Source organism: Artemia franciscana, chromosome 15 (genome assembly GCF_032884065.1).
Source record: "Artemia franciscana chromosome 15, ASM3288406v1, whole genome shotgun sequence".
In the NCBI taxonomy this organism is placed as follows: domain Eukaryota; kingdom Metazoa; phylum Arthropoda; class Branchiopoda; order Anostraca; family Artemiidae; genus Artemia; species Artemia franciscana.
The window spans coordinates 29785126-29797694 of NC_088877.1; the positions used below are offsets into that span (position 1 = coordinate 29785126).

Consider the following 12569-nt stretch of genomic DNA (forward strand, 5'->3'; position numbering starts at 1 on the left):
ACCGTCAAAAGGCATTTAATTAAATTTAAGCTTATCAAGGGAATCTGTCCGTGTTACCACAAAAGCCAACTTGGAGGCAAAATTCTTCGTTTCGTAATAACAAGGAAGGCAAATTTAAAATCTCAACTTTTTTAGGCTGTCGAAATGATATTTTAGGATTGTGCTGTCAAAACGGGGCTGAAAAGCAAAATATTTAAACTTCTTTTTTACTGTCAAAAATTGGTTTTCAAGTCTTGCTATGGCACTAAGGCAAAGAAATTGATATCATTACTTTATCCGGCCATCTTTAGTTTGGGTTTGCTTAATTTTGCGAAGCGGGGTGGTTTTTACAACATAATGAAAGTTGGTATAAGCATACACTTAAAACTAAGAATATGAGTCGAAATACTCCTTCAAAGGTTGGTTGGAGTAATCATTTAAGAAAAACAGATTTTTGAAAAACTGTTTATAAAAAGAAGGCAAATAATTATATTTTTTTTTGTTTTTTTTTTATCTAGCTGGTATAGATGGGTCCCTGAATTCTCAGTTTGAATCAATGGAATGGCATCGATTTTATTTTTCAAATATTTACTTATAAAACGTTGAAAAAAGTGGAAATTTACACAACTTGAGTTAACCACGGGAAAGGAATGCAACTACAATATTACTTCAGAACCTCTCACCTTCTCAATACCAACCAGTCACAAAATATAGTTATGTTTTGTATAGGGGTTTAATATATATGTCCATAAAATTGTATAAACTGCTATATATACCGCTGAGGATTTTTATACCTATCTTGATACCTGCCATCCAACCATATTTCCACGATTAGCTGTTTGTAAATCAAAGTTTATACAGGACAATCCTCTTACTTAATGCTAAACCTGAGTCAAATTATATTTTTTTATTTTTTTGCTCAACAGACATATCTAGATTTAAACTCTCAATTGAATATATGAAAATCTCAAGGTAAAAAAAAAAAATAATTAGAAATCTACCGTAGCTTGAAACCCTGAGAATTTAAGTCACCAATCTATACCTATCAAATGAAAAAATAACAAACAAAAAATTATTTGTTCTTTAAGGAGTATTTCGACTCATATACTAAGTTTGAAGCAATATAAGGCAAATCAACATCAAGACAAAAGGTGGTAGAAGCTACATCAAGCGGCAGCCTGAAACCCGAAGTGATGTTGAGGGGAAAATTAACTTAGCGTGACGTAGGACACAAATTATAAGATATATAGTGCAGAAGTAACCGTGTAATAAATAGATATGGCGGAAGTGAAAATAAAGAAATAAACTTTTTCTTATAAAATTGTGAATTCTGTAATTTAAGCAAAATATATCGAACTTTAAACAGTAGAAAGATACGCTAGGTTGTTATGAAAAGTAAAATTTTGATTAGTAAATTTTTGAAATTTCGTCAAAGTTGACACTGTTTATTAAAACTAGCATTTAATGTTTAATATATCTTTTACGAATATACAAGTTGTATCTTTATCTCATTTCCTACTCTTCATTACTATCATAGTTACTAAGCGATGCCACAAAGTTAGGTGACATGCTAAATGATTAGACCTATACAAAGTATCGCAAAGAGTGCATGACCCCAAAAGATGATTCAAGACTTTTTTTTTACAATAAAAAGCTTAACTCAATCGCTATAGTGGTCAGAAGTGCAATGGCAAAAAATTATGCAGATAGTATTAAAAATATTTAAAAAAAGCTTTTATTTTTTTATGGCGGGGTGATTTTTATAATTTACTTTTTTTGTATCAATATTTTTACACACTTTTAAATTCAAAAGATTTATAAGGACTTAAACCCTCACAAAATTTTATGTTAAATTTACAGCCATTTCCACTGCCTACCTACGACACAAAGTTGTCGATGTTCCCTTTAAATTGCTGGTATTTCTTTGTTTAAAAGTTTATCGAAGCAAACTATTAAGCCCCCCCCCCCCCCCCATAAAGAAAATCCGGACCCACCCCTGCCTGCACATGTATTTACAAAAGATAAGATTTATTTCAAAAAATGGACTATAATAAGCCACTGGAGTTTTTTTGACTATTTTGAAGTAAAAAAAAACAAAAAAAAAAAAAAAAAAAACACATAAACAAAGCAAACAAATTGAGAATGATAGAAAAAAGTTTGAAATCAATGAAAAAAAAATCGATAAAAATAGTTAGATAAAAAAAAAACGATCCAAAACCTGCTAAAGAATCTATTAACACATATAAGTTAAGCCAAAACACGTCTAAAAGATTGAAGATGAAAAAAATTCTAGCAAAATTTATAAAGTAATTAATAAAACTAATGAAGACAACTATTGGGATCTTTACGGCTCTTTTTTTATTAACTGAATTTTATTATATTCTTACCAAGCTTTTAGCTGGATTAGCTTTATGGATGACGTTTTTACTTGGGAGGATAAGATTAGGAGGGATAGGATTATAAACAAGGAAAGATGTAAGGAACTTATCGACAGTATCGCAAAGTTAGAAATATCGACTCTCATGTCTACGTCTTAGGCAGCACGTACAATGCCATAGAGAAGCCTCTGTTCACTGGTTAAGCTTTATATCTGGTTCCTTTGACTATCAGATCATCAACAGATTTCCATCTAATGGGAAATTCCTCACCGAGGCTAACAGAAAAAAATGTATGACTACCTACGATCAGTTTTATAAGATAGAAGCAACGAGTTTCACAAGAAACTCGGAGATCAACTTTGGAGATCAACGGACATGGGATTAAGACAAGTGCTCGATTTTCCAAGTATTTTCTAACAGTCAAAAAAAAAAAAAAAAAAAAAAAAAAAAAAAAAAAAAAAAAAAAAAAAAAAAAAAAAAGATGATACGAAGGAGGAGTTGATTTTAGATTTCCAAATACACTCAGGTTAAAGAGAGGCATTATTTTTCTCTTTAGCCCGTCAGAAAAAAATTCTTTCTATAGGTTTTAGAATATAGGAATTTGGGAAACAGGACAAAACCCTTCAAAACAAGGCTGTTTGTCTCTTTTTTAAGGAGGTATAAATCCCTGTTTCCATGTCGGTGGAAATTACTCTAACTTTGTAATCTTGTTGAAAAGAACAGAGGTTTTTATAGAAAATCATTAAAAGCACTAATAGGGGAAAAGGGAATACAAATGGTAGACACTTAATTCTCTTAGTTTTCCCAGTTCTTTTTTCAATCTACAGCAGGGAAATCAAAAGAAAAGAAGGGAGAATGGAAACAGCCGGTAAGTGATGAGAAAGTGCTGGAAGGTTTTGGATGATGGAAGCAAGGAGCTTGTTCAGGTTATGAACATGGAAGAAGGTTGGGGCGTTTAGGGATATTTAATAGGGAGGGATAGCGTCCAAAATACTGCGTAAAAAAGATTTTCCTATGTTAAGTTGGGTCCACAATGGAGTTCGACAGAGGGGGCTGTCCAACCTCGAATAGTGTAGTTTACAAATACTTGTACTTGAATTTTTCTTGGTACTTTCCTAGTCCATTTGGTCAAAATTACGCTTTGCTTTAGAACATTAGACAATATGATAAAAACGACATAAATGTAGAAAACACACTTTTTCGGTCGCACTTATTGTAAAAAACGGGGACAAACTCTAGGCCTGATTTGATTAAGCTTTTCAAGATGAGATTTTATAATGGTAAGGTTATAAGGGCCCTTGATGCCAAACTTATACCATAGTCAGAAATTGCAGAACTGAAAATTAGGATAAAAAAGCAAAATAGAAGAAGACGCTCACTTCTGTTTTCACTTTCATAACACCTTCTTCAGAGAGTGCAGACATTGGTATTACAGGTATATTGTCCTTTTCAAATTGCTGAATTATCTTCTTGTTATCTTCACTGAGTTCATCCAGTCGCACTACGTCGATTTTGTTAAGAACTACCACAAGAGGCTAGACACAAAACAAAAAAGAAAATTATATATTAAAAATAACCAGCAGTGAATGCATTTAAAAACGTTAAGATCTCAGTGAATTTGAGAGCCCAAACTACTTAAGCCATAGATACCCACAGGGCAAGCCCCTAGGAGAGGTTGATTACAGAAATTTCCTCCAGAATAGGTCAAAACACAAGATAAACATAATTTAAGCCAAATGGATCTCATGCAATGAATCCCTCATTTGATTCCCTACAGCGGAGTGTGATCTGTAACTGCAACTATCATCATATAGTCTAGCATACTCAACAGGACAACAGCCCCCATCCCAACTCGTCATGATTTGTGCACACTTTAAAGTTTAATGTTGGGGTGCAGCCTCTTTACTCTTAAAAGAGGCTACACTCTTTTAAAAGCCCAATGAAGACATTCTGGGTCCCTATATAGCAGAGGACTACAAGCAGTTGATATTTTTTTTTTTTAACAAATTGAAGTTTTCACTTAGGGATTTGTAGAAATCCCTATTAGAACATTTGCTTTGGAGTCATTAGCAGCTTATTACTGAGTGCTATGGCATCGTCTTATTTCATATACCGAATATTTTCCCTATAAAGGAGATAGAGAAGTATTTGGGTATAGACGTCGGCTATACCCAAGATATTCTCTACAACCAAGGCTCAATGTATTATATGCATGTGACAATAAGTATTGATGGGAAGATAACCAAAACTCCCAGATTCTGATTCTATTTCTAATTTCAAATCCACGCCTCGAACCTAATTCCATGATTACTTGTCATTTTAGACCGTCAAAATACCAAATCAAGTTTAGCAATAGACATATTTCAGATAGTGCATTTGACTACTAATCATTTACTTTTTTTGAAATTTCCCTCTTTCAAACTAATAATGGGAAACATATTTCAGAGGTTTTCGCGTGCTAGGAGGTTAAAGTTTAATTTCGTTAGTGTTAGGGCTAAGAAAACCACGAAAGAATGACAGTGATCCCTATTTAAAGACTGCATTTTTGCCCTTTATTGTTTATTTCAAAAAAGCAAATAAAAATGAGAATTTTCAATTCGGCGAAATGGCAAAAATAAAGAAAAGGAAAGATTCTTTCGGTTCAAATAAAAAACATGCTGGACATTAAATTCCGAAGTTGTAACTCAACTTTCTGAAACCCACAGAAAAAAAAGGACTGTCAAAGAATACCAACCGTTCCCTTACTATTTATTCGAATTGTTTCATAATAAGGCGGCTAAATAAGTAATGTGGTCGCATTTGAATAACTGCATGTAAATTTAACTATCCAGTCCCAGAAAGTTCTAGCACATGGTTTTTTTCTACAGACGACTGCATTACAAGGTGGAATCGTTTTAGGCTTTTAATACTATATTTTATTACCAGAAACCGTTAAAAGATCCGAATGATGTGTATTATTGGTGCTTTAATATTACCATAATATATTAGTGAATGTAGTCACTTTTAAAATGTTTCTGCAAATGGAAAGAAATTTCGGGCCAAAAACTAATTAGCTTTGTGATTTTTCAAAACTTGAAGAGAGTTATGCATAAATGCGGCATCAAAAAGCGTCTCAATGTGATTAGAACTCAAATATTTTCAGTAAGCCTTTGCAGAACTAAATTTTGTTGAATAATTTTCAGATTAAAACTAATTCAGATGCATCAAAACGCATATAAAATAATATATCAATTCGATCTTTTTCTGTTTTTTCCCTGTTACAGCCTGTCTGTAAAAGGAGACAGAATCTATCTTCGTGGAATCAGGCATTACAGTTAAATCCCCAACAGTTACAAAATTAGTATTTCCATCATAATCAATGCTATACATTAAGTAAAAACTAAAACAAGAGAATCAAAAAATTACAAGGAAGAAAACCAAACAAACATAACTAAAATCAGAAGTGGCAATGCCCCTATTCTTATAGAATTTTAGGTCCCTCTTAGGTAGATTATATTCTATAAAAATAGCCACAATAAGCACATCTGCCCTCCCCGAGATACGGGTACCTGATAAAAATAATGAATTCCAACTGAGGCCATTTTCTTTGATAATAGGTCTTAAATCAGGAGGAGTTAGATCCGAAATGGGGCAAATTTTTCTGCAACTCCTTTCTAAGAAGATATTTACTAAGCTTGTTAAAAAATTGGTACTGTAAATTTTCATAACAGATTTCCGTAATAAACGTCTTTATGACAAATTTAGACCCAAAATCTTGAGAGGTTCATAGGCTCCAGCATATACTAGCTCATTGAGACAGTTATCAAAAGCCGATACTTAGCCCAAACGACAAATTTCTCTCCATACCACTGCCTTTTACTCCCCCTACTTTGCTTTTTTTTTCTATCAAAGATACCCAAGCAAATAAAGGGGACTGGTCATTATACAAGCTCTGGGTACTTGAATCAGGGTCACAAAAACTATCAACTCATTTGAAAGCAAGTACTAATCATAATATTAAGATATGACTCATGATAATTCTAATTGAAAAAGAACTTACGTGACAATTTCATGGCTCTCTAAGGGAAATAAATGTTTTGGTTATATGCAAAAGAGCATGATTTATCAATTTTTTTTTGCTGCAAGAACAAATTTAATTTTTTATTCATCTCGCAAGCCCTCACTAACTAATTATATTAGCACAGCAGTTTCTAATCTATCCATAATAAATTTATTTTTTAGCTTTGCCATAAAGTTTTGTTTGTCAACTTCCTGAAAGTATAATAGGAAACCAGCTTAAAGAAGAAACAAAAAGCCAAAGCTGCAATATTGTTACCTTTTCTATCCAATTGAAACCAAATTCATAAAAATTGTTTTAAATTGACTTATTAAAACTTATGACGTAAATTCACGCATCAATAATATATTGCACCGGGCCCCTTTAAAGCTGAGGTATCAGGAGATTTAGATTTAACCCACCTATATTTAGAAACCTATTTTGCTAAACATAAAGAAGAAAAGTTACGTCTGAGTTAACGTCACGTCTGACGTGAGTTAAGTTACGTCTGACTAAAAAAAATCTTATTTTTTAAAATATTTTTAACACTGTTCTACTCTTGATGAATAGACACGATGAATATAAAAAAAAGTCCACTTATTTTTTTTTTTTACTTTAATGTACATACCTTATTTGTAAAAAGTGGTTTGATACTATCAAACAAATGAGCTTGCTCTTCCAAAGAATGACCACATTGCTCTGATATATCCATGACATACAAAATACAAGCCCGAAGGTGAGCCAAGGCCGCAATAGCCTGCATTTCAATCGTGTTCCTGTCTTCCAGTGGATGATCTAAGATACCAGGTGTATCAATTACCTGCCACCGAAGGTATTTATAATCAGTGTGGCCAACATACAATGACTTGGTCGTAAAAGCATAAGGTTGAACTTCAACGTCAGCTCTCGTAATCTTATTAATGAAAGAGGATTTCCCGACGTTAGGGAAACCAGTTATAAGAAGTGTTCTTGTATGTGGATCAATGGAAGGTAGACGTGAAAGATGCTGCCTTACTTCTTCAAGATATTGCAAGCTCTGTCCTTGACGCTTCATGATTGTAGCCATTCTATAAAGAAGAAAAAGAAAATAAGCAAAAAGATTTGCCTTGCATATTTGAATTAGTACTTGCTCTATTGACAGTAAACCAAAAAGCAACTAAATTTCTTGGAATATATGAAAAACTGGTTAGCTTTACTCAAGTTTAAACGGAATACCTTCAGTTTTTGTTGACGATTTGAACCCAGAAAAATCACTTGTTTATAATGTATTTTCAACCTCTCCTAGGCTCTCCTACAACACATATACCAGCACCTCTGAGTAAAAATATGATTTTGAAATGTAATGCTCGTCAGATATTTTCAAATTCCTTTTGGTCCAAAATGAAAACATGTGCATTTTGAACGATCTGGGTTTAGGGGAGGATTTGCGTTCAAGGTGTTACAAGTCAAAAAGTCTCAAAACCATTTTTTTTTTCTACATCTTGCTCTATCTTGCTTGATAATTTCATTTTTTGGTCCTATTGAAAGGACAAAGGACATTTTAAAAAATTTTTATCTCCTTTTATCAAAAAACATAATTTTTCTAATTAAAAGGATATTTTTGTTGCTTAAAATATGTATTACACGCTCATGAAATAAAGAACCAACTTCAGTTAAAATTTAGACTATCACATGCAATATTGTTTCAGAAACCAAAATAAATACGAGAAACTTTTTACGTGGAATTAGGACACTTTTTTAAGAGCACATTTAAGACCTGCTGGTAAAAAAAAAGAAAAAAAAAAAAAAAAAAGACAACAACGATTAACATTTTCAAGGGTAGCAAGTAATAACCTCTTAAGCTTCCTGTATAAAATTCATTCTTGTATTCACCAATGAACACAAGTCATGCTAAACGCCACTGTCAGGCCTCGAAATGATTCCTGCTCATTAGAAAAGAGACTTGACGACCTGTCAAAAGAATTTTAATGTTGAAAAAAAGGACCAAAGTGGGAAGAGATTTTGATTACCATTCATGATTAAAATATTTTTTTGCTAATGAATCAGAAACGGTGACCAAGTCACCCTAAGAATCATCATATTCACGAGCCTCTGATGGAACTCATTTTCCCATGAGGCGGGTCAGTCGTCTTTGTCAACTGCAATTTCAAGACTAGAAACAAGGAAATTTATAAGACTTCAGCTTGTAAGCTAACTCGTTCACTTCTTCGTCTTTTTTGAGAAAATGGTGAACTTGCTTATTAGGTCTGAATTCTACTTTTGTACATGTCCTTTTAAGCCCGTTCTTTTTCATTAGTTCAGTTTTTTTCGTTTACTCGCTTTTAAATGACATTGTCTGGTAGGGAATTCCCCGAGATGATGTCCGCGGAATCCTCTGAAGCCATCGCTCTCCGCAAGTAATTTTTTTTATTGCTAGAGATATCAACTAGGTTCAGTTCCATTTCTTTATCTTGGACGCTTCGTTCAGGAGCTTGTTCTTTTACCTTGCTCTCCAAATGGTCTTGATATTTCGACCATACTAACCTAGCAAAAGTCAACAATTCTTTGGGAATAGAAAACCTTTCGGGTTTACCTCCATATGTATTCAATTCGCCAATCACACACAGCTTCGCATTCAGGACTCTTTCTGACATAGAGGCTCTGTCCGAGGAAACAAGTATTCGTGTGAGTGGAAAACCTCTCTCTGCGTCAGAGCAACCGTGCAATAATGTCAACGCAGCTTTTACAAGCTTCAAAAAAAGCATATACTTTTACCCATCAAAAGTATCCATCATAGAGAAGGTTTAATGCCAGTAATGGTAGACCTGTGATGGAGCTGGTTCTACTGAGTTCTCGGCTTGCAGCAGTATTCACTCATTTCCAATACCGTCAAAACTTATTCCTACTGGGATTTCTCGAGCAAGCACAATTATATCTGATAAACCTCTAGCTCTTTTCTTTTCCATGGGATCCAGGCACCCAAGCACTTCGAGAAGGCTATTAGAAGAAATGCAAGAACTTCTTGATCGAAGTGTTTGGCTGCTGCCTTGAAATGCCTTCGCGCCCTTAGGAAGGACCCGTCTTTCTACCAAGGTGAGTTTCGGAGCATCTAACACAAGCTCAACCTATTCACCTACAATAGTGCCGTGTAAATAGTTGTCCAAGTTCTCAATCAAACTGTCAGAAATTTCATCAACAGGTTAGGGAGCTGGATCCCCCCCCCGAATGTTTGTCCAAATAGCAAAAACGTAACAAAAATAAATATAAATAAATTGTTGAAGCGTTTTTACGAAAAAATGCCCCCCCTCAAAAAAAAATCATGGATACAACCCCAGTTGGGTTTCAGAAGTCTCGAAAAAAAAAAGTGAGAAGAAAGTTTTTCAGCTCGGCATAAAGAGCGTGTAGAAGGGCTTCGTTCTTCTAAAACACTGCTGCCAATTTTTTAAAAAGCTCAGACGATAAATGTAGGAATTCGAGTTCTACACTGATATATTTCTTTTTTAGGTAGCTTATAATCTTGAGGTACTTTGCAGACGACGCTGCATTCTGTAAATGTTTCTTCAATGGCACGTAATGATAAAAATACCCTAAGAGAGCCGGCTCCTGATGAATCGCTCAGCAAACAGCAGGACCCAACGTCAGCCACCTTGTTGGGACCTGCTGAATGCAACTATTTTATGGAATGCATTTCTTTTCCTGGTATTCTAAAAAAAAATTCTTGCATTATACAGGCTAACCAAGTAAAAAATACCTCAAGTACAAATGACAACAAAGTTGAATGACTCCACGCCAAATTCCCGAACATGAATTCGTTCTGCACACCATGGATGTTACACATCCATGTTCAGAAGCTCTTTCAAAGTTTTTTTTTCTTTTTCAATATATTTATTTGCGACCATACCTTTTATCGACATTAGGCCCTTTGCTACTTATCATGATTAGTTTTTCAAGAGGTAAATTCTTGTTCCCAATGCATGACATCAATTTTTTTTTGCAATGTCCTTACCAGTTACATATGCCATGAGATACGTCACCAGGTGGCAGTACACAGCTTGATATCTTAACAAGGATCATAAGTTACTCTGACCTGTAGCTCTTTTTCTTTAGCTGTTTGTAGTTCCATCGTATTCAAGAACAAAGTGAGCTTCACTTACATCCTTCATAAGACTCTGTTTACAGTGTGGGTTACGTGCATCCATTATCGAGTACATAGCTATCTCCCCACTCATTGACTTCTCGGGTAGTAGCTTACCGGGGAACATGGATTCAAAGGCATCAATGATTCCATCACACGAAGCTGCAGACATACAAGCTTGCAAGAGCTTGAGTACCCAGACGATTTCTGCTTTGAGGCTACCGCTCTCTGTAAGCAATCGATGACCTCTTTCAAGAGGGCATCAACCATTACTCATTTTGTTTTTCAGAGGCCCTATTTTCTTACACTGATTCCTCAAGTCTATCTAGCTTTTTTATTGCTAGAAATATCAACTAGGTTCAGTTCCCTTTCTTTGTCTTGGACGCTTCGTTCAGCAGCTTGTTCTTTTATTTTGCTCTCCAAATAGGCTTGGTATTTTGACTGTGCCAAGCTAACAAAGGTCAATAATTCTTTGAAATAAAAAACCTTTCGGATTTGTCTCCATGTGTTCAATCTGTCAATGATACACAGCTTAGGATTCAGGACTCTTTCTGACATGGATGATCTGTCCGACGGAAGAAGTATTCCTGTGAGTGGAAAACCTCTCTCTGCGTCAAAGCAGCCGTGCAGCAGTGTCAACGTCGTCGTAGCTTTTATAAGTTTCAACAAAAGCATATACTTTTACCCGTCAAAAGTATCCGTCCCAGAGAAGATCTGATGGTAGTAACGGTAGACGAGTGATGGCGTTGGTTCTACTGAGTTCTCGGCTTGCAGCAATATCCACTCACTTCCAACATCATCAAGACTTAATCCTACTGGGATTTTCTGAGCAAGCACAACTATATCTGATAGAATTCTAGCTCTTTCCTTTTCCATGGGATCCAGGCACCTCAGCACTTCGAGAGATGCGAGTACTTCTTGATCCAGTGTTCGGCAGCTGCCTTGAAATGCCTTTGCGCCCTTAGATGGGACCCTTGTCTTTCTGCCATGGTGAATTTCTGAGCATCTAACGCAAGCTCAGCCTATTCACCTACAATAGTGTCCTGCCGAAAGTAAAACAGTTCAAAATAGGGATGAAACCTTTTAATTGACAGTGAACAGATATAAAATTATTTAGCTAAATATTTCGAACACATGCACACATGAAAATAAGAACAAATATAGGCCCCAGAAGCCATCCCCCTCCTCCAAAAGGTCAATGGCACAAAACCTCTCAAGAAGTGTTGAAACCAAGAGGTTCAGTTTGATATTTAAGTGGAAAGAGACAAAGCGTATTACGCTGTTTATCTAGCAAAGCAATGACATGAACTTCTAACCACTCATTGAGTGACAAAAAGAAAAAGAAAAAAAAGAACAGGACTAAACAGTGTCAACTAAAAATACACAAACAAAAAGGACTAGGAAGAAGGTCAGAATTTAAGACTATATCATGATCAGACCCAAACCAGGAGGTGGGGGTGGTTTGGGGTAAGAGCTAACCCTCTGTCACAGTACAGAAAATGACAAAACCCAAACTTCCTGGTTATTTTTGCAAGGAGAAAAAATCTTTGATTTACACACCTTCCCCTCCCATTACAAGCACCAAACCAAAATTCTGGTACAAAAGTAGTGATAATAATGACTGTAAAAAGATATAATAAGTGATTGTAAGCTTTATAGGCATATGTAAGATTTGACATATTTGGGTCTCAAAAAACCATTTTGACACAACCCCAAATTTTTTTTAGATTCCTGCTAAGATCTTTCTTGTAAGGTGACTAGCATATTCTTTTTATCTATTCTACAGTTTAACCCTATATTTATTGTATTCAGGTTTGGTGTAAGTACAATATAAAAAAAGCAACAAAGTAACCAAAAAAATAAAAAAATAAAACTAGATTAATGAAAAAGATACATCCCCTGGTAAAAAAAAGAATATCAAAAACGAAAAGCAACTTTTTATGTTTTGTAGTTATTCTTTTTTAGAGTTTTGGTTCCTATTGGGTCAAGTTACCTACAGTTCATTACTATAACTGTTGGATTAAACTTCAAACACAAATATCAGGTAGGAGAGTAAGAAATA

General features: G+C 34.7%; 1 protein-coding gene across 1 annotated transcript in view; it reads right to left on the reverse strand.

Annotated features, from left to right (window-relative positions):
* The window catches only part of LOC136036312 (GTP-binding protein 4-like), a 55553-nt gene that overhangs the window by 32813 nt on the left and 10171 nt on the right, over positions 1-12569 (reverse strand). The window contains exons 3-4 of the mRNA XM_065718463.1: positions 7022-7460; positions 3737-3892 (exon numbers count right to left, since the gene is read on the reverse strand). Of these exons, the coding sequence (XP_065574535.1) occupies positions 3737-3892; positions 7022-7460 (595 nt within the window). The remainder of the gene's footprint in view (positions 1-3736; positions 3893-7021; positions 7461-12569) is intronic.